The 20,566-nt window shown below is 42.6% G+C and overlaps 8 protein-coding genes across 8 annotated transcripts; 4 read left to right on the forward strand and 4 right to left on the reverse strand.

Moving 5' to 3' along the window:
* Positions 1 to 220: 220 nt before the first annotated feature.
* Positions 221 to 6,487, reverse strand: SJAG_03820 (hexose transporter Ght8). The gene has a single exon (XM_002174914.2). The coding sequence runs from the start codon at positions 4,271 to 4,273 to the stop codon at positions 2,699 to 2,701; it is 1,575 nt and encodes a 524-aa protein (XP_002174950.1). The 5' UTR covers positions 4,274 to 6,487; the 3' UTR covers positions 221 to 2,698.
* Positions 1,105 to 2,390, forward strand: SJAG_03821 (hypothetical protein). Its single transcript, XM_002174915.2, has one exon. The coding sequence runs from the start codon at positions 1,193 to 1,195 to the stop codon at positions 2,078 to 2,080; it is 888 nt and encodes a 295-aa protein (XP_002174951.1). The 5' UTR covers positions 1,105 to 1,192; the 3' UTR covers positions 2,081 to 2,390.
* A 127-nt stretch (positions 6,488 to 6,614) lies between the features above and the next one.
* SJAG_03818 (gal10) lies at positions 6,615 to 9,312 on the forward strand. Its single transcript, XM_002174913.2, has one exon. The coding sequence runs from the start codon at positions 7,127 to 7,129 to the stop codon at positions 9,197 to 9,199; it is 2,073 nt and encodes a 690-aa protein (XP_002174949.1). The 5' UTR covers positions 6,615 to 7,126; the 3' UTR covers positions 9,200 to 9,312.
* Positions 9,313 to 10,627: 1,315 nt separating this feature from the next.
* On the reverse strand, positions 10,628 to 12,955 carry SJAG_03817 (membrane transporter). Its single transcript, XM_002174912.2, has 4 exons — positions 12,306 to 12,955; positions 12,133 to 12,238; positions 11,613 to 12,007; positions 10,628 to 11,561 (listed from the first exon to the last, which is right to left on the reverse strand). The coding sequence occupies exons 1-4, from the start codon at positions 12,667 to 12,669 to the stop codon at positions 10,960 to 10,962; spliced, it is 1,467 nt and encodes a 488-aa protein (XP_002174948.1). The 5' UTR covers positions 12,670 to 12,955; the 3' UTR covers positions 10,628 to 10,959.
* A 1,179-nt stretch (positions 12,956 to 14,134) lies between these two features.
* On the forward strand, positions 14,135 to 15,349 carry SJAG_03816 (hypothetical protein; the record flags this gene model as incomplete). The annotated part of the gene is made up of 1 exon (XM_002174911.1): positions 14,135 to 15,349. One exon carries the CDS (start codon positions 14,135 to 14,137, stop codon positions 15,347 to 15,349), a length of 1,215 nt encoding a protein of 404 aa, XP_002174947.1.
* Positions 15,350 to 15,654: 305 nt separating this feature from the next.
* Positions 15,655 to 16,443, reverse strand: SJAG_03815 (hsp16-like protein). Its single transcript, XM_002174910.2, has one exon. The coding sequence runs from the start codon at positions 16,297 to 16,299 to the stop codon at positions 15,868 to 15,870; it is 432 nt and encodes a 143-aa protein (XP_002174946.1). The 5' UTR covers positions 16,300 to 16,443; the 3' UTR covers positions 15,655 to 15,867.
* Positions 16,444 to 17,064: 621 nt separating this feature from the next.
* SJAG_03813 (succinate-CoA ligase beta subunit) lies at positions 17,065 to 20,545 on the reverse strand. The gene is made up of 2 exons (XM_002174908.2): positions 20,452 to 20,545; positions 17,065 to 19,985 (listed from the first exon to the last, which is right to left on the reverse strand). Exons 1-2 carry the CDS (start codon positions 20,485 to 20,487, stop codon positions 18,705 to 18,707), a joined length of 1,317 nt encoding a protein of 438 aa, XP_002174944.2. The 5' UTR covers positions 20,488 to 20,545; the 3' UTR covers positions 17,065 to 18,704.
* On the forward strand, positions 17,839 to 18,357 carry SJAG_03814 (hypothetical protein; the record flags this gene model as incomplete). The annotated part of the gene is made up of 1 exon (XM_002174909.1): positions 17,839 to 18,357. The coding sequence occupies one exon, from the start codon at positions 17,839 to 17,841 to the stop codon at positions 18,355 to 18,357; it is 519 nt and encodes a 172-aa protein (XP_002174945.1).
* Positions 20,546 to 20,566: the final 21 nt, after the last annotated feature.

Raw genomic sequence — 20,566 nt, forward strand, 5'->3', positions numbered from 1 at the left:
TTCCTATTTGTTTCACTCCCTGAGAAGAACGAGTCTTTATTGCCTGTATTTCCATAAAAAGATTGCCCTTGTTATGTCACAGATTATAAGACGACAAGATCGCTTATTCCCCGCTTATCGTCTTCTGTAATGAAATGCGACAAATACCGAAACAGGTATATTACACCGTAGTAGATAAATTGGAATTAGTTAACGATGGATAAAAGCAGAAGAAAAGAAATGAACGCTGAATCAACAGCCTAACGGTCATAAATGTACATATCAATCAGTATAGTTTTATTATTACTCCACGATAGAATAATTAAAGGAAATATATGTTCATGTAATAATATTATGAGTTGTATTCCTATGGTCACCTCAATGACTAGCGACGGCCAACCAGCTGATGGATAAAAAAATCATTGGTAGAATCATGTTCAATTCTTCCTTGGTTATTTAGCAAATCCCATATCAAACAGATGACATTTAGAGGACATAGCATGGAACAATTCTATTTAATTCATCTTTCCATTGTTGTTCTCGACTTTCACTCATGACTTTTTAAATCATGTTTCCATTTTCTTTACCAATAATTAACCTTCTTACGGGTTAAAATGATTGGTGTTTCAAACAACCACCGGGTAGAGACCGTCGGGTGTTTTCTGCATACAAATCACCTGTCATATAAATAAAAAAAAACTTTACAGAGTATTAACGATAATATTCTTCACCCTATAGTTTAATCAAATTTTGAAGCACAAGGACCGCAAAGGACCAACTATGACAGAATAATTGTAATAAAATAAAAGCATAATTATGCTAGAAGTTTGCCGCTGTTAACCCAAGTTTACGGCGGTAATAAAAGTTACTAATTTATAAATGTGTTTACTCTCATAATCAAGCAGAACATAGATATACCCCTGTTATCAGTTTAATTTATTATTCATTACTTTACCGGTTCTTGAGTAACAGCGGTTTATCCGTTGATTCTTTCTTGGATGACTATATAATGATGTATATACGGTCCGTTAATAAGCATCAGAATTGCACTGTTTGCCGTTGAACTTGGTTCCATGTTGCTTACATAATGTAGTTACATAATACTTCTCACATAATTTTGCTTACATAATTTGCTACATTGCATATATAATAAGAAAACCACGATGCCCGATGTCCAGTTTATACAAGTTAAAATTAAAAGTAAGCCCAAAACATGTCGACGAAAGCAAGAGCAGCCGGTACAGTAACCATCGGAAGTGACTTGACCGTAAACAGAATGGGCTTTGGAGCCATGAAAATTACTGGTGACGGTATCTGGGACATGCCAGCAGACAAGGAAAAAGCGCTGGACACGTTGCGGACACTGCCCAAGTTGGGAGTTAACTTCATTGATACAGCCGACGCTTACGGCCCCGAAACAAGTGAGAACTTGATTCGTGAGGTCTTGTACCCTTATAAAGGTCTCGTTGTATCCACGAAGGGTGGTCTTACTCGACAAGGACCAGGTAAATGGAGACCTGTTGGTCGCCCAGAGTTACTGAGACAGTGCGTCTTAATGAGTTTACGTCGTCTCGGTCTCAAACAACTGCCTCTCTGGCATCTTCATCGAATTGATCCAAAGGTGCCCCGTGAAGATCAATTTAGCGAGATTCGAGATATGCAGAAAGAAGGCCTCATTCGTCACGTCGGTCTCAGTGAGGTTACAGTCGCCGATATCAAGGAAGCTGAAAAGTATTTCCCCGTTGCAACCGTGCAGAACATGTATAACATTGTGACACGTAAGCACGAAGCCGTCCTCAAATACTGTGAGGAAAACAATATCGTGTTCATCCCCTGGTTTCCACTTGCGTCCGGTGAATTAGTTAAACCTAACAGCTTTTTGCACAATGCCGCAACCCAACTTAACTGCAGCCCTGCACAGGTGTGCCTTGCTTGGCTTCTACATCATTCCCCAGTTATGCTTCCGATTCCTGGAACAACCTCTGCAAAGCATCTTCAAGAGAATTTTGCCGCTGCTGAGATTCGGATTCCTGAGAAGTTGTACAAAGAACTGGACGAATGGGGTAAGAAGGCTGAAGATACACCATATCCTCCCGAGTAATTAATGCATAATTGTTCCAGAAGTACGCAGACGAGAGAAGTCATACTTAACTGGATCTTTTACGTTAATGCACGCTAGATTTTTAAAGAATTCTTCAAACAGAACGGAAAAAGGGTGACCATCATTGTTGAGGATAACGCTAGCAGTTATGATGAAGAAGTATTGTTTATTTGCCTTATGAATGCGATCGCGTCGTCATTTAGGGATTGGATATATAACAGCGACCCCTCCTAGAACTCTAGCATTAACACATTGTAAAAAAATTCAAGAATGTCGTTAAAGACCTAAAACTTCGAATATTTCGAATAAAGATTGAGAGTAATGGGAGATAAAACATTAAAGCGCAAAAATCAATCACACACATAATGACTTCTTCAATAATAGCACAAGGAAGAATAAACGGTAGTCATGACAAGCGTTCACGTACAAAATGTTCGCAACCGCAGAAGTGTTTAAGCATGCCATCTAAGTAACGAAATCCGAACAGAAACAGTTTTGTTTCATTGGGCACATAAGTTGTCGGCGAGAAACGTCAGAACATTAACCGCATACATACAATAGAGTTTTGGAATTCTAGCATTTATTTGCTAAAATGAAGTTTCGCAAGTTTTTCGCCCCCTAAATAACATTGGCTAAAGAAGTATCATTGGGATTCGGATCAGAAACGTTTTCGACGTATCCGACCGTTTGACCCTGAGGGCCCGCGCGAGACTTTTCCAAAGCCTCTTCCTGTTCACGACCGAACTCGTCCAAGTTGTCCGGTCGAGGAAGCCAAGGCTTACATCCTGAAGCGTACAAGGCATCAATCTCCTCAAGAGTAAGACCTTTCGTTTCATGTGCAAATAGGAAGATAACAACAGCCCCTGCAAGGTTGCATGAGGCAAAAATATAACCATACCTGAACCCGATTGAGCTAGTGATAAACGGGGTGAAGAAAGAGATCAAAAAATTCCAAATCCAGTTGCCAGATGTAGCAACAGCAGCACATTTCGAACGGTAACGCACGGGATACGATTCACCGATAATAACATAAGCAGCGGGAGCCCAGGTTTGGGCATACGCGAAAATAAACAAACAAGAAAACACAATCATTACAGCACCAGCGCGATGGTTGGAAGTACCATTTTTTCGGTAAAGAGCGCGATCGCCCACAGCAGCATAAATGAAAAAGCAAATAGACTGCCAAACACCACCAATAATAAGTGGATTACGACGACCAAAAACCTCGAGGACGTAAATTGCGCCGAACGTACACCCACAATTGACAGCGTCCAGAATTATGGCTGCCAAATAAGGAGAGTTCATTCCCGTACCTTTAAACACTTGAGTTCCGTAATAGAAGTAATAATTGGCACCGGTAAGTTGCTGAAAGCCCATGACAGCAATACCCAAAAATGTGCGATAACGAATTTTCTTGCTGAACACTTCTGACCACGTACAAGGTCCGCCAGCGAGTTCAGCTTCACAGTCAGACTTAATGATGTGATACTCTGCTTGAATAACTTCATCCCCAACAGGAAGGTCGTTATTCTTGGACATCACCTGGAGTGCTTCGTCGTCTTTTCCAATAGCAATCAAGTATCTTGGCGATTCCGGTAAATACATAATACCAAAAAGCATAATAAGTCCCCAAAGTAAGTTGATACCAATGGATACACGCCATTGGGCCGTCCGTTGGAGCTTGTGGGTGCCCATATTAATACAGGCCGCAATGAAAATACCCATAGTAATGAATAACTGATATGTTGTCACGATGGAACCACGAAGTGATGCGGGTGCAACCTCTGACTGATAACTTGGAGCCACCACAGACAAGGCGCCAATTCCAATACCGGTCCAAATTTTAGCAACCATGAATTGAACCCATGAGGGCACAGTAGTTAATTGAACAATTACACCTATCAGATACACAACAGTCCAAATAATGATCGAAACACGTTTTCCAAGTTTGTCGGCCACAGGCGAAGATAAGATACAACCGGTGAAGGAACCCAAATTAACCATACCAGTTAGCAAGCCCTGTCGAGCATTGGAATATGTGTAAGTGTCCGTTATAGGATCATATCGATCTGCATAACGACTCTGAAAATCTCGCATATTAGTAATTCCGCCAATGGAACCCGTGTCTGCTCCAAACATCCAGCCGGCCATAGACACGAAAACGAGCATAATAATGGTTAATGACTTCCCCATTTTAAGCAGCCAAACTTTACACGTATTTCACGCGTGAATAATTTTGTTAGGGAAACGATATAAGATTACACAGGGAGAGACTCCCAATAGTGATACAGATGAGCTGGAACAAGGTATATCAATAGCGACGAAAAGCAAATCAACGCGGCACTTATACCTTTCCTCAAAGCAAGGGAGCGGTTCGAAAGAAAATAAAAGCGGCAATTACAGAATGGGGTATACAGTGTACGGGAGAAGCGCCCTCTCACAATATTCTTTAAGTGAGAACAGACAAAACGTCTTCAGGAATAATGGTACACGATGAAATGGGAAAGATATAGGTTCCTGTTACAAGAACAAAACCAAACCTGAAATGCGGCAGCTGATTTAGCAGTTCAAATACTGCATATCCAAAGTTTATATAGAAACCGAAGACCCGTCATTCAAGGAATTGAGCTACCAACCACAGGAACAATCATTTGTCCATGGCCACCTGAAACGAAGCTTCGAGCGATGTAATTGGAGCTCAAACCGAAAACGGAAAACCCGTCCAATGAATTCCAACATGCTGCATCGCAACAGCGGAAGAAAACGTCACCTCCCCAGATTGACAAACCCAACCGCAGGACTGGCACATACCCCCCCAATCGAGCTTGTAAAGGGAATAAAAAATGAATGTTATACTTTTAAGAGAGACGAAACACACCTTAAAAGAACACAATTAATTCATAACCGATCAAAACGTTGGAGCAGCCGTTTTAAACACAAATTGACGCTGTTGTATCAGCCAATTAGAAAAAACACGGGTGTAACCAGTTCGATGGGGAAGGCGATGGGAGTACCCGACAAAGTCACTACGTCACGGCGACCTCTCAAAGCGATGAAGCAGAGGGGAATGGGAAACAATCATTGGGAACAAGACAGCCGGACTCCAGATCAATACCTTTCGGCATGATGTACGAACGGAAGAAAATTAACCAAACAGGTCGCAACCCGATGCACGATCGCGGTCCAAACGGCATTTATCAAAGTCAAGGAACAAAGGCCAGAACAAAAAGCAAAACCTATTCGAATCACATTCCAGAACATAGGATAAATGCGCATGAAAGGAAACGAAACTGGAAATGTCGTATCGGCGCGTCTCCAACATGATAAGCCTTAAAACCCCAGTGGAAGACTATGCATACCAATCCGTCAAAACGTAGGACCACCAGAACCGCAGACTAGACACAATAAAAGCCATCACAGCCAAGAAACAATGAATTGCCACAAGTAACCTCTCGGTCACGGGCAACACTAAAGAACGTGCGGAAACGGTGTACAGCCTGGTATTGGCTTGGGCAAAGAGTAGAGTTCCGCCTGAAATAATTACCAGCGAGCATAGTAATGATCACTTCTCAACCCTCAAAGGAAAGCTGCTCGTCGTAAGACAGGGGAGACAGTAATACGACTATATATGGCATAACCGCGAAAATGTTCACAACTAATTTGTCACTCCAGAGAGACAAATAACAGGATCTCACATAGGACTTGGGGTTAGATGGTAGCATCCATTATAGACACTAACTTGTTCAAGTTCGTCAAAGGTGTTCCTGCTGCATACAATCAGTCTCGTGGAACCCGCGTACAAAAGAGCGCCAAGACGTTTATCTCGAAACGACACTTCGAATGTGAACTTTTTTGTCAATTAAGAAAACAACACTGCCGCGGTTTCCTCGTCAACGAGCCCAACAACCCCATTTAGAGGATCTATTCGCCAACGTAAGAGGGACACTAAGAGAACAATCTCAAATGTCTTGACTCTTAAATGGACGTTCTTCATCATAAAGCTCCCGAATTGACCATGGTAATAACACATGCCAACCTGTAGGTTCGTGTGCACTAGATACTGGCATTACAAGACGAACCGCACTTTCTAACAAACATATGCAAATGCCAACCTAACTACTACGACGGCTCACTTGGTATCTTGAGAACGAAGTTCATGACAATCACACCAGGAACACATCTTCTGGTTTTTTGAAGCCGCTGCTAGGAGTGACCATGCTGAAGACGTTGGTGGTTTGTGCAGGCGTGGCCTGCTTTATACTTTTCTTTTCCGACTAAGAATCAGCAAAATGGTCTGATGCTGTTGACCCACTTCTGCAGCTGTTGATGACGTCAGTTTCTCATAGCCGAAACCGTGTCTCCACTATGCGATCGCAAGTGCGACTAAAAGTGTCGCTTTAGCTGATGTGATGCGGTCTTTTGCGGAGAAAGTGGGGACATGAGGCGGCAGCATCGAATTAAGGTGAGGGAAAAGCGGGGATTTCGCGGGCCGTGCTTCGCGACTGGTCTTTTATGATGTCATTGCATTCGGCCACGTATGTCCAGTCTGGCTCTTCACAACACGCCTAAAACTACTTAAATACGGCTTGTTGATCACAGTCAAGCCATAGCAATCACTTATTCACGTCTTCACTCATTCCTGACAACGTTACAGTTTTCAGGTAAAATCTTATAAACGTTCGGCAGTTTTTTCTTCTCCAACTGCTAAGCAGACGGCTTTTTTTCAAAAAGCTTATTCAATCATTTATCTCCTCATATTCTCGTACAGCTCTATTTAGTGCCCAGCTCTTTGCTGTTCAGGTCGCTGTATACACTTTCTCTGTTTTTATCGAGTCTCCACATTTACCCCACTCCTTGTCGCACTCTTTTCGCTTTCCCCGCATTTTCTTGTCGCAATTACCTAAGCGAGTCGCATATTACGGAAACCATTTTAACCGTTTTGAATTGTTAACGCTAACGAAAAACAAATCTTTTGAACGTCTTTACGATTAACGAACTTCTACGATTCTTTTCTACGAACTATCTTTTCTTGAATAATTTTTTACTATGGCAATTGACAAGTACATTCTCGTTACCGGTGGTGCTGGCTACATTGGCTCTCACACTGTGGTCGAACTCATTCAACGCGGCTTCAAGGTAGTCGTCATCGATAGCCTTGTCAATTCCTCTTATGACGCTATCGTCCGTGCTGAGTATATCGTCCGAAGCCCCATTCCCTTCTTTAAAATTGATCTTCATGACAAGGCTGCTCTGAATAAGGTCTTTGACGACTACGCCATTGAAGGTGTCATTCATTTCGCCGCTTTCAAGGCTGTCGGTGAGTCGGCCCAAAAGCCTCTCGAATACTATGAGAACAATGTTGGTGGTGCAGTTGCTTTGCTTGAAGTCATGAGTACCCATGGTGTTAAGACAATTGTGTACAGCTCCTCGGCCACCGTGTACGGTGATGTGTCGCGGTTTAAGGACCATAACTATCTTCCCATCAACGAGAAATGCCCGACTGATCCTGTCAGCCCGTATGGTAAGACCAAATATGCTATTGAAAATATCATTGCGGACTTGCATTCCAGCGATAACTCTTGGCGTGGTGCTGTTCTCCGTTACTTCAATCCAATTGGTGCACATCCATCAGGCTTATTGGGTGAAGATCCGCTTGGGGTTCCCAATAATTTGCTGCCTTATTTGGCTCAGGTCGCTGTTGGAAGACGCGACAAGCTGAATGTGTTTGGTAATGACTACGATAGTCGCGATGGAACGCCCATCCGTGATTACATTCATGTGGTGGACCTTGCCCAAGGCCACGTCGCTGCTCTTGAGTATCTGAAGACACTCGAACAAGGTCAAGGACTGTACCGTGTATGGAACTTGGGCACGGGTAAGGGCAGCACCGTACTTGAGATTCACGCAGCATTCTCTGCGGTCGTTGGTCGCGAACTCCCATACAATGTTGTTGGTCGACGTGCTGGCGATGTCCTCAACTTGACTGCTGATCCGACTCGTGCTAACACAGAGCTGGGTTGGAAGGCCAAGCTGACCGTTGAGGATGCGTGTCGCGATCTTTGGAAATGGACAATGGAGAATCCCTATGGCTTCCAGGTGAAGAACTTTAAGTGGAGCCTCTTTAACGATCCCGGCGCTGAGGTTAATTTTGCTAGTCGTCTGAACACATTCACTTTTGGTGATTTCAGTGTGACTATTGCCAACTACGGTGCAACCATCCAGAATATCGCGTTCAAGGGCCGCACAGTTGTCACCAGCATGGATAAGCTCAGCTTGTATCAATCGGACGACAATCCGGCATTTGGTGCTACGGTGGGCCGTTACGCCAATCGTATTCGCAACGGCACTTTTAGCATTGACGGTGTGACTTATCATACTGACAAGAACTGGCGCGGTCACACTATTCATGGCGGTTCTCGTGGCTTTGGTCGCCAGTTCTGGCTGGGTCCTGTCGCCAAGAGTGATGAAACGCATGGCACCTTGGAGTTCTTGATTTATGACAAGGATGGCAGCAATGGTTTCCCTGCAGATGTAATTGCTACAGCAAAATTCACTGTTGACGAGAAATCGCTCCGACTTGAGATTGAAGCCCGTATTCCCGAGTCGTCACCGAAGGATGTCACGGCCGTCAACATGACTAATCATGTCTACTTCAATCTGTCTTCTGGCGAGACTATTGACGGCACGATTATCAAGACGTGTACTGATACAATTCTGGAGTCCGATCCAGACTACCTTTTGCCTACTGGTCGTGTCATTCAGTACAAGCAGAAGCTTTCCGAGTCCGTGGACCTTCAGCCCTCCAATCCTATTGACAATTGTTTTGTTGCAAAGGTAGACGGATTCAAACTTGATACTCGTGGTGATGAGATGCAAACCATTGTCGAGGCACATCATCCCTCTACGGGCTTCAAGCTTACAGCTGCAACAACTGATCCTGCTTTCCAAATTTACACTGGTGACTTTGTGGATATTGGTCCATACAAGGCTCGCGCCGGTTTCTGTGTTGAAGCGCAAAGATACCTGGAAGCTATCAACAATGAGCACTGGAATAAGCAAGTTATCTTGCGCAAGGGTGAGGTTTATGGTTCGGATACCATCTACACTTTCTCTGTTTAAATCTTTTGAGGATAGTTTTGAATGTGACAGTTTAGATTACGAGGGCTTGAGAAGTCCATTAAAGTTATTTCTTGCTGCAATGAGTTTGAATATGATAAGTTTCTTATAGCAAATGGATTGACTGTGTGGTTTGAGGCCCGAATTTGCAGAGTATTTTTGCGATGTTGAAATAAAGTGTCTGAACCAAGGCGCCTTATCAAGGTTTCGTGATCATTTAATCTCAGTTTTCCTGCATTAAGGTACTTTCTCCTTTAATGGTAAGTTAGTAAAATGTCTTTATGATTAAAGACGCAGTCGTCGATTGTTACTGTGAAGAAAACAAGAGATCTAAACGTTACATTGATCAGAAGAAGATAACATAACGTCACAAACATTTAGTGAGAACTTATTAAATAAAGTAACCTTACTACTTACCGTTTGATAGAAAACGAGAAATATTTAGTTTACGGCTAGCATAGTGCAGGACCACTTTGGATGAACATTATATAAAAAATATATCCAAAAATGCTAAACTAAATATGGAAATTATATGCTTCCCAACTGTATACAACTCATTATGAATTTCGAAACAGTTTCAAGTAATGCTTCCTTCGTATTTATATTATGCATCTAAAAGCTACTGAATTAATAAGAAGACTCGGAACTGGAATAAAGAACAAACAGTTTATTATTGAAGTATAAGCTACATCTCTGTCAATTTTGTTTATACTTAGTGCACGATTAATATTAGATTTACTATTCAACTTATAACTGACATCCTCCTTTTAAAAAAGTCATTAAACAACTTATCCTTAATAGTCAAGCTAGTAACAATATAAAAAAATAAAAAATATTCGTAGTGACGAATTGACTTTACAAGATAATTAAGGTTCGTTTAAACAAATCGTTTATATTAAGACACTCGATGATGTTCTGATAATTCACCTAAATGTCGTTTAGCCTTTTTACAAATGTATGATAGGTTAAACAAAATATAGTAATTCATTAACGCGTACTTCCGCGGAACCAATAATAAAAATACCAAATAAGAACGACATCCAAACCTAATCGCACTGTATTCTACTAGCAAATACTTTTGTTAACTAAATTTGATGTAATAAGTTAACGCCATTTAAGTATGATTTATCTTGTTAAACCCTATTCCTCGGCTCTTAATTGAACTAATGTTTTTCGGCTGACATAAGTCGGCTCACCTAAATACTAGCTCTTTCTAATCGTATAAGGCGCATTAATATACTAGAAGTAGTACAATAATAATGATATGAAGACTCTTAAATGAATAATATCCTCAGTAATAACTATGAGAGATAAATTTAGATGATATGATACTTTATTATTAAGTTTTTGAATGTATAGGACATGGTTGATCTTCAACTGAATATTTCATTAATGTTTTAAATCCTAAAACCCTTTAATGATAAAAAATAATTTGGCGAATAACGGTGATTTCCTTACTAAATGTTTTAACATCTGTTCATCTAATGTTTAAAAATTACTAGCACTAAGTCCTTAATCATCATTTTAGAATAATTTTAGTTGAAGGCTTAGAACGTGAACATGACTATAACGTAATTACCATGCTCAATTAACCAGACAACAGAATCATTTACAAGTATCAAACGAAGAAAGGACTAGCTTAATTAATATTTACAGAGTGCTAGTGAAGAAAAAAAGTAAAATGAATGAACAACATTTGCCAAACAGTAGTAGAAACACACCTTGAACGGCGGAAATAATGCCCGCTAATTGTACGCGCTCTCCTAAGGCTCCTTGAAAACTGTCATAGAAGAAATACTACGAAGAAATTTGCTGAAAAACCAAAGTAATGTACACACAATAATGGAGGAGCCTAAAACGACAAACGCCAATAATGAGTTTCCCCAACCATAACCCATTTTATCGTACATGGCCTGACCAAAAAGTGGGAATGCAAAGGCAGCGACAGATCGAACACAACATGCTACAGCGGTTGAAGAAGCCGCATATATAATGTACGTGTCAATCAAATATACTTGAATGCCACGCCAACCCAACATGAGACCTACATTAAACATTGCCGCTCCAATGTCTGGGCCGATCCAATGTGTATGTTTTTCGGCTGTCCAACCATAGACAAACAGACCTGTGGGAAAGAACATTGTGCCTAAAAGAATAATAGGTACGCGAAATTCTGGATAAAACTTTCCATTATGTTTCGCCCGTAAGTATCGAAACACTTTATCAATAAAGACACCTGATGCTTGGCTACCAAGAACAAGGCCAATTCCTGAAGCAATGTAATTTAAACCAGCAATGGAAGGTGTTTCGTGATAATGCTGTGTCCATAGAATAGGAAACGTAGTAAGAACAAGGTATAGAATGCCTAAAGAATTTGTTAACATTGTCGAATAAAAAGTAACACAAGCTTTCGTACCGTACTGGATCGCCATATACCCAGAGCATATGATAACCAGTGGTTGAGTAAAAACCATTCGAACAGGACGCATAAGCGCCTCCGAAATTACATCCAATTTTGGACGATGCTCAATGCCCCATTCCGTATGGTATTTTTGATGGCCCGCTTCTTTGTTAAGAAGCCGAGCTTTTGCCGCAAGCAGAGTTTTCGGATACGTCTCACGCAAAATTGGAATGGAAACAAGCAAGATACTTCCACTTAAAATCGTAGAGGACCAGAAAATCCATTTGTATGTTGTGTACTGAGCAATGAAACCCCCAATTACTGGCCCCACTGTAGGGCCAAGTAAAGGAGCAAGTGACATGACTGCAACTGCTTTGCCACGTTCTGACGGGTAAAACAGGTCGCTGATACTGTAAGGTTCAGAGTCAGTATGTATAATTAATAACAACAAGTAGATACATTCATCCACATTGCATTTTAAATAGAATTGCCTCCTGTGAATTCTCGCAGAGGAATGCAATCTTACTGTACTTACGTTCCGCTCCCCAGACCCATAGGAGTAGCACTACCAAAGCCTGCTAGAAATCGGAAAATATACATTTGGGTCTTGTTTGTCGCCAACCCGCAAGCCATGTTAAAAACTTGTACGGAACTGTTAGCCGCAGATCATTAAGAAGCTATCACCTTCAATAAAAATATGGGACTTACCAACAAAAATCACGTTTCCATATTGAAGTAGCATTCTACGACCAAATACTTCTGACAAGGGTGCACTAATCATAGGAGAAATGGCGAATGCAAGCAAATAAATACTGAGTACGAGAGCTCGTTCTGTCGAGTTGGTGATGTTGAAACGTTGGGAAATTTGGTCCAAACACGGTGCAATCATGGATGAAGCGAATGGTCCCAAGAGAGCAAAATTTGAAACGACAATCAACTGTGCCCATTTTCGAGATGCACGCCAATTATGGGGGTTTTTAGGATCTTCCGTTCCATCCCAACTAACCAAATATGGATCAACATCTTCCTTGATGGATTCTTCAGCTACGATTTTTTCATCCTTAAGTGTCATTTTTTATGGTATTGAACCTTACGCACTCATGAAATAAGGAATGTTGCAAGGCGAGCCAGAAAAGGGCGAAAATCGGTAATCAAGGCCCAGTAGGTGCAGGGAAAAACGGACCGTCAGGAGAGTCCCCAACCAACAGTTATATGGGTCTTGGGCAACCTGCACCCAGCAATTACAGCTACGATTTATGAACCAATGTTGTTCGTTGTATTTGTTGGTGGTGAGCAAAACTAAGAACGTCACGTGAAACCTTGTTTATAAAGCAGCATACTCAATAATTATGTGAAGCCAACAAGGTATGGTAATGAAAGTGGATTATACTTTTATTGTTCCTAAAATGTTTAAGGGTTTAAATTTATTGCACAATATGTTGGCGTAAAATTATTCTAGAAAAGGCGCATCAGCTCGGTTAAGCAAAAGTCTAAACTTTATATTGACTTAAAAATGGTACCTATAATAATGCCTAAGCACGTTACAGTTTGACAAAGTCTCATTAGCGTAGTAACGGTGGTGATTAATGGTCGATGAAGTGAAGTAGTATGCAAGAAAACAGAGTTCTTTACTTCCCCAAAATTGTTTACAAACTATTAAGTGTCTGTAAATGACAGTTGTAATATAACGAATTGGTTCAATGAGTGGACGTGATCATTAAAGGGTTCTTTATGCTCATCTTCAATTATGGACCAATAAAACTTCTTGTTTTCAACAATTGTAAAAGAGCTAAAGATTGCGTAACCACGTTCTTGAGTACGATTAATAAATCATTATCTCAAAAATTAAAATCTAATCGATGATTATTTGCTTTAACAAACAATATTTCATTTTAAGCATTTTTTTTTTAAACAAATAAGGTTGTATACGAAAATACAAGAACAAAATTATACTATACTGAGCAGCCGCGTTTTTGTTTACATTAACATTAAACCTTCATTGATTGTTCGACCCGGACTATTTTATATTGCAGACTACGATAGTTAAACACCAAGAAGAATCCCTTTTCTTACAGATGATGTCGTAAGGAATATTTCGTCGTGAACAAAATAGACAAGACAGATGTATATTTTTGTTCAAGAAGCTGCCGACTGTTAAAAAATTCCATCTTCACGTACTACCTCTTATACATTTTAATGCACGCTAGAAGTATTGCACATAAGCCTCAGATTGAGCGAGGCACTACCATCGCTATAGGAAACGAATTCTTTTCTTCAATTTTCATGATCGTCGCTTCGTAGTCTACCCCGCCGAACTATATATGTTTGCGTCTTTAGGATCGTCAAATGAGAATCCAGGCATATATGATTGCTACATTGGAGCTTTTCGTCAATCTTCCAACTTTTCTCCACGCGGGATTTGCATGCAGATTTTACCGCACACGTGCGTGAAATGAAACGATGATTACGTGGGGAAAAACCTTTCTTTTATCGTAGTTTACAGCAAACCTGCTTGACCAGAACAGATACCTGTAACGATGTTGCTGCGACATCTGCTGGCGCTCGGTATTGTATTGAGCAATGCTTTTAATGTATACGGTTATGTTCGCCGGCTTACAGGCTCGGAAGGCGTAACTTGTTCACCAATGAACATTGATCCTACTGGAAAACATGAATCCAAAGTTGCTTTTGGGTTGGGAAACGCGTCAGTAGGTGCCGTTTCAGTGTTTGTGTGTCGAAATGATGACTTGACGCGTCTTCCTCGCAGTGTTTACGATTCTGTGGGTGCTTTTGAAGAGGTCGAAAACGTTCCCAGTGCCATTGCATACAATCTGAATGTTTCTGAAGGCCATACACAGGCGGAATACTCTGTGTTTGATGACGATGTGTACTGTGTCGTGTTTCGCGGAACGAATAAGGCACTGGACATGGAGACGGAAGATGCTGTGCTGGACGTTGACTTTGTAAGCGGCGGCAGTAATTTGTACGTGGATGAGATTACTTATTGCACGTATCGCGTTCTAGTCATGGTGAGTCACATTATTTTCACTATTGTTTGGTCTTATTTTTGTTTCTCAGCCGGTCGTCGTACCCTGCCGGCCCAATTAATCGTGCCGTTTCATTTTGCATCACGTATGGCACTTTCATTGCCTGAGATTCTGTACTATTTGATTAAGGCACTCGGGGATGTCGAACCCTTTTTCTTTCCGCGATTTGAACTGTGCGTTCAAACGTTTCGTGCACTGACCTCTTTTCTGCTTATGTTCACCATTGGGTTTGGCGTAGGCGTGGTCCGGCCAAAGTGTGATCGTGTATTTAAACAGGTGCTCTCCGTCTCGTTGACCCTGTTTATCGCTGCTGTGTACTATATTATTCGTAATGACACTGCCGACACCGACCCTTCATTTCTTCTCATCTTTCGTTTTTTCACCCAAGACCTCCGGCTCTTTCTTCTTGTCTCGTTTGGAGTGTTGCTGCAGCGCAACGTATCTCTTGCGACTAACTCTATGAAGCGTGAGGTCTACAAAAGTTGTGTCTGCATTCTTTTAGCACACACCATCGTACCCCGAATCCTCGTGTACCTTGCCCCTTACCTCTTCCACAGCTACTCGCCTCTTTTTGTGACTCTTTCTCGTGACCTTGGCTCTGTGTTTACAGAGCTTCTTATGATTTACCAATGGATCCCCGCACAATCCTTCAACGCCTCTGTCAAATATGTTCCTCTCCCAGACTCAATTACTAAAGGCTACTGAACGAATTGAAGAGTGTCGTAGCGAAGCGAGCGGCTAAGTTTTGCGAGCTACTGCCAGAAAAAGACAACTTAATTGCAAGGCAAAAGCGATGGGAAGATACAAGACACAGTGCAGCAGCACACTTCACATTGTTGCCATCTCGTGACTTTGTCTTCTTAAACTTGAGCTATGTCGTTAAGAGCACACTACAAAATGGCTTAATACAAATGCCAAATGCGACCCCAATGTTTTTTCCCCTTTTTCCCTTTCTTCATTTTCTTTTTGTTTTCTTTTTGTTCGTTCTACCATTCTTTCCTCTTTTACTTTTCTTCTCTTATCTCTCTCTCCCTCATTCAACAATACCCTCGCGTCCTCCTGCTTCGCTTTTTTTATTTATCACATTCATTGACTCGTTACTGATTCACTTCATCAAGCTGTCACAGGCAGCAGACGGATTCACTCCAGTCTAAAGAACCGTGCTTACCACTGTCTTCGAACCACACTGGATTGCAACGTCCACCTGCGCCAAGTTTGGTCGCTTACTTGATGTCAATCTTCTTAGTGGTGGCCGTCTTGTCAACCTTAGGGAGGACGATGCTAAGAAGACCGTTGCTGAAGGAGGCCTCGATTCTCTCGGGATCAACCTTGGCAGGAACAGTGATGGTACGAGAGAAGCTGCCGAAACGACGCTCGGACCAGCGGTGGCCTTCCTCTTCAGACTTGCGCTCATTGACAACCTCACCAGAGACGGTCAACTTGCCGTTGTCGTAGTGAACTTGGACATTGTCCTTTGAGACACCAGGGAGCTCGACATCGATGGCGACGGTGTCCTTACCCTCGTGGACATCCAAGGCAGGAGAAAGAGTGCCGGCCTCGTTGTTACGGTTTTGGATCTTGGGCGAGTAGCTCAAATAGTCACTAAAGACATCGTCAAATGCAGAAGGGAAACTGAAGAAAGGACGAAGCGACATGATGATTTTGTGTTGTTGTGTTGTGGATGTTTTTGTATTCACAATTGTTCAAATGATGATGAACTGTTGAATTGATGGATGAGGATTGTCCGCTTCTACGAGCCCTATTTATACCTTGGGACTTTTGGTTCAAGATCGTCATGGAAATTACATTACCTTTCCATGTTGTTTCTACCCAGCTCCACGACCGCAGCACATACGATGCGTTCTGTCGGCATGATGTCATGGTGGAGTAGAAAACGCGGGGCGTCTTCGAGCTGATTCGTGAAAGATCGCGGAAGCGAGCGGCTGCGATCGCAAAGAACAAAAAGTACGGCTGGATTGCGCAAAATGTGCGAAAAAAATGCGATATCTCAAAGGAAGCATGTTCAAGTCTTCCACTAAAGAATTACGAAAAAACCCTTTGTTTTCGTAAGATACGAAAATACATTTTTGGATAATGAGGGGGCGCACTGGCAGTAGTGGAGGGGAGTGTGGACGATGACGCATTTCCACACCATTCCTCCCAGAAGACCCTTTCCTTCCGTATCTCCTCTTCAAAGCCGCACTTTCTCTTCTTGTCGACATCATTTTTGCGTCACTCCGTTACACCCACGCTTCCCTTTCGCATAGCCGCTCCGTGACGCAAGCATCTTGGGCTTTGGATGAATCAAAATCGAAACTGACGTAATTTCAACGATCTTTATTAAGGTTGCGCCACGTGGAGCAAAATCACAGCACGTGTCGTTTTAACTATTTCTTTAAGCGAAACTAAAAAACGCTTAATCGCTCACCCACCCTTTTGCCGAAACGTTATTATGGTCAGTGACCAGAGGAGCTGTTCGCACTCTCGAACATGGACCAATACAAACCTCTGTCCCCCTTCCTTCACAATCACACCTGCAACTATCCCTACTCCTGTTTCTTTTTTTTTTCCTCTGTAATTCCTATCTTTCCATCTTTCAACAACAGGATCGGCTGACGGGCTGCTTCCCAACGGGGTCCTTATTCGTCGGCGACCCCGTTTCTTTTCGGATTTGAAAGCAAAGTGTTCATGTGCTTTTAGAATGCGACGCAACTTGCGATGCGCGCAACCCAGAAGCCGACAGTGTCGTACGAAAACTTTCGCCAGGAAGACGCTTCTGCAGCTCATTCGCCAGGTCCTTGTCGCAGGACTTGGTCTCCAAAGTATGAATTCCTGCTTGGTAACGCTACCAATTGCTTGTCCGTTAACACAAATCGTTTGTCATGAACGGCGTGGTCTCATAGTCAACGGGTAACCCTTTTCTCCTGACAATTGTTGATCCTTTTACGCTTCATCCCGCGCTCAGACCCTCACGTTTTCGTCCCAACCGCGCACTTTATCATGTATAGTGTCTCTAACCCTGAACCGCGAAAAGCCGGTGTCTTGCGAATCAACCATTTGTCGGATCAAATAAAGAAAACAGTTGCTCGAATGAATGTTTAAATAGACCACGTTTCTCAGTACAATTCTCCATACAGTTTTTGTATTCGTGAACAGCTTCCCACGTATTTTTTGTCTTTCGTAATCTATTTGCCATGAGAATTGTTTCGCTCGCTGCCGGTCTTATTGGCTTGTGCACTTTTTTGACGAATGTCTTCGCGCTTCCCAGTGCCAAGCGTGCTGAAACTACTAACAATGCTGCTTCGAGCACTTTAGAGGACTACCGCGTCCTTCCCGATGTCGTTTTCATTCCCGATCCTTCCTATGGAATGTCGATCACTTGGTATGCCAATGACAATTTTGGTGTCGGCATTGCATCCAATGGTACTCTTATCCCTGCTGGCACTTGCAACGGTGAAATTATGCCTGACATCTCTTGCTGCTATGGTATTTGCCGAGGCCTCGTCCGTCGTGATCTTTCTGGTGATTCAGAGAAACCATCCATTCCCGTTACGGTTAACATTCCTAAAGTTCCCGGCGTTGAAGCTCTGACCATTCATCCCGACACTACTTATGACATTAAGGTCTCCAACAGCAGCTCCTCACAGAGCTGTAACGGTGTCAACATTCTGTCTTGCTGTTCTAGCTTATGCTGTAATTGCATTATCATTTAGGAACGAGGGAAGGTATTATAGCTTGCGCATCGGTCGCACATGTTCTAGCACTTATGCTTGAGAAACAGAAACGATGCGAATCGTTTGCTTCCCCGCAGTCTCCGATTTTTTGTTCGATGTTTGTTTTTTTACGTAGCAGATATAATGAGAATTGATTAAATGCCGCTTAGGCTCAGAAACATAAAATTAAGAGTCATGACAAGAGAGTGTGTTCCTAAATAACTGGAAGTGCTCCGATCCTTCCTCTGGCAAGCAACTCACCAATCCTTCTTCCATTATGCAAATTGTTCCAGACAAAAATGGTCTTTCACTGAACTGTCTTCCCTCACTGAAAACAATAAAGCCTTTTACAATGGTAATTCAAAGTTCACATGAACATCAGCTTCACGAGCCATCTCGACCACTCGGCTGAAACGACAGGCTTTGCTGGCAGCTTCGTCAAGCTCGTCAAAGGAGAAAATACGGAGTCCAGAGTTGGCGATCACCTCCTTGGCGGCTTCCTGGTTTGTACCCTGCAAACGAGCAATGATGGGAATATTGAGCTTCATACTGGACACGACTGAAATGAGACCTTGAGCAATGACATCGCACCGAACAATTCCACCGAAGATGTTAACGAAAATGGCCGTAATCTTGGGATCCTTAACAATAAGACCAAATGCCTCACGGATTGCCTCAGCATTGGCGCTGCCGCCAACATCCAAAAAGTTGGCGGGTTCACCGCCATGCAGTTTAATGATATCCATGGTGGCCATAGCCAAACCAGCACCATTCACAAGACATCCAATGCTACCATCAAGCTTGATGAAGTTGAGTCCGCACCGGCTGGCACGAATTTCGTCAGGGTCTTCTTGCGACTCATCTCTCAGAGCCAAAAGGTCTTTGTGACGGAAGAGTGCATTGTCATCAAACTTAAGCTTGGCATCCATACACAGCACGCGTTGATCAGTGGTTTCGGCCATCGGATTAATTTCAACCTGGGTAGCGTCGGTGTCGTTAAACACCTTGTACAACTTTGTGATTGTATCGACAGCTTGAGCCTTGCATTGGGGTGAAACGCCCAATTCATCAACAAGTTCTTTAGCAATTCGAGTGTCCAAAGTAGGTTTGTTAGGCACGAGACGTTGAAGAATAGCCGAAGGGTTCTCGGCAGCGACGGCCTCGATGTTGACACCGCCCTGAGAAGAAGCAACGATGACGGGGCATTTGTTTTGGCGGTCCATAAGAATGGCGAAATAGTACTCCTTACGGATGTACTTGCGCTCGCAGACGTACACCATGTTGCAGGGTTTTCCGGCAGCACCAGTCTGCTTGGTTATAAGACGGTGTCCAATCATTTGGTCCGCAAACATCTTGGCCTCGATTGGGTCGTAAATAATACGGACACCACCCTTCAAACCCGTGTCAAAATGACCCTTTCCACGACCTCCAGCAAGAACCTGGGCCTTGATAACAAGGTCGTCGGTCTTCAAGTTATGAGCGACCTTTTCTGCTTCATCACCAGTACGGGCAACGGCTCCACGAGGAACATCGACTCCGTACTTTCGCAATATATCATGCGAGTAGCACTCATGGATGGCCAAGTTTCTCGTTTGAACACGAGCTTGGACACGAGGCGATAGTAAATTCTGTTAGTTAGTGGAAAGAACGAATGGTGTATCAGAGTAAGCGAGTCAGAAAGTAGGAGACGGGATAGATTGAGAAAGCTGCGTAAATGAAGAAAGATAATACCTCGTAAGATACGGGAAACCTGTAAACATTCGTAATGAATGAGTGAGTTATAATTAAACTCTATAATCCGGATTTTACACGTCCATCCTTTCCAAAAATTGCTTCTAATAAGCTTCTAACCAGTTTTAATCTTAAAAAAACGCGATTCTGACTAAAAAAAGACACAGCACGCGAGAAATCCCCGTAATAAAAATCCACCGCTTTCGTCAAATTCGCCAAAAACCAGCTTGAGCACCTAAAATCCCATCAAAGTCCAGTTCGTCTCGTTTTTTTCGCGTGTAGTGCCCGCTATTCGATATGACGTGTACAAAATCTACCCGTCTCAAGGCATCACTGCTCCTTCTCCTCGTTAACACAACAAACCTTCGATAAACGTTTAAAGATGCTCCGGGACAGCATTTTGCTCCTGACAACTTACGCTCAGCCTTCGAGGAGGTCAACCAGCAGAGTTACTGCTGGTAGACCACGCTGGAGTGCG

The sequence above is a fragment of the Schizosaccharomyces japonicus genome, assembly GCF_000149845.2.
Source record: "Schizosaccharomyces japonicus yFS275 unplaced genomic scaffold supercont5.2, whole genome shotgun sequence".
NCBI lineage: Eukaryota > Fungi > Ascomycota > Schizosaccharomycetes > Schizosaccharomycetales > Schizosaccharomycetaceae > Schizosaccharomyces > Schizosaccharomyces japonicus.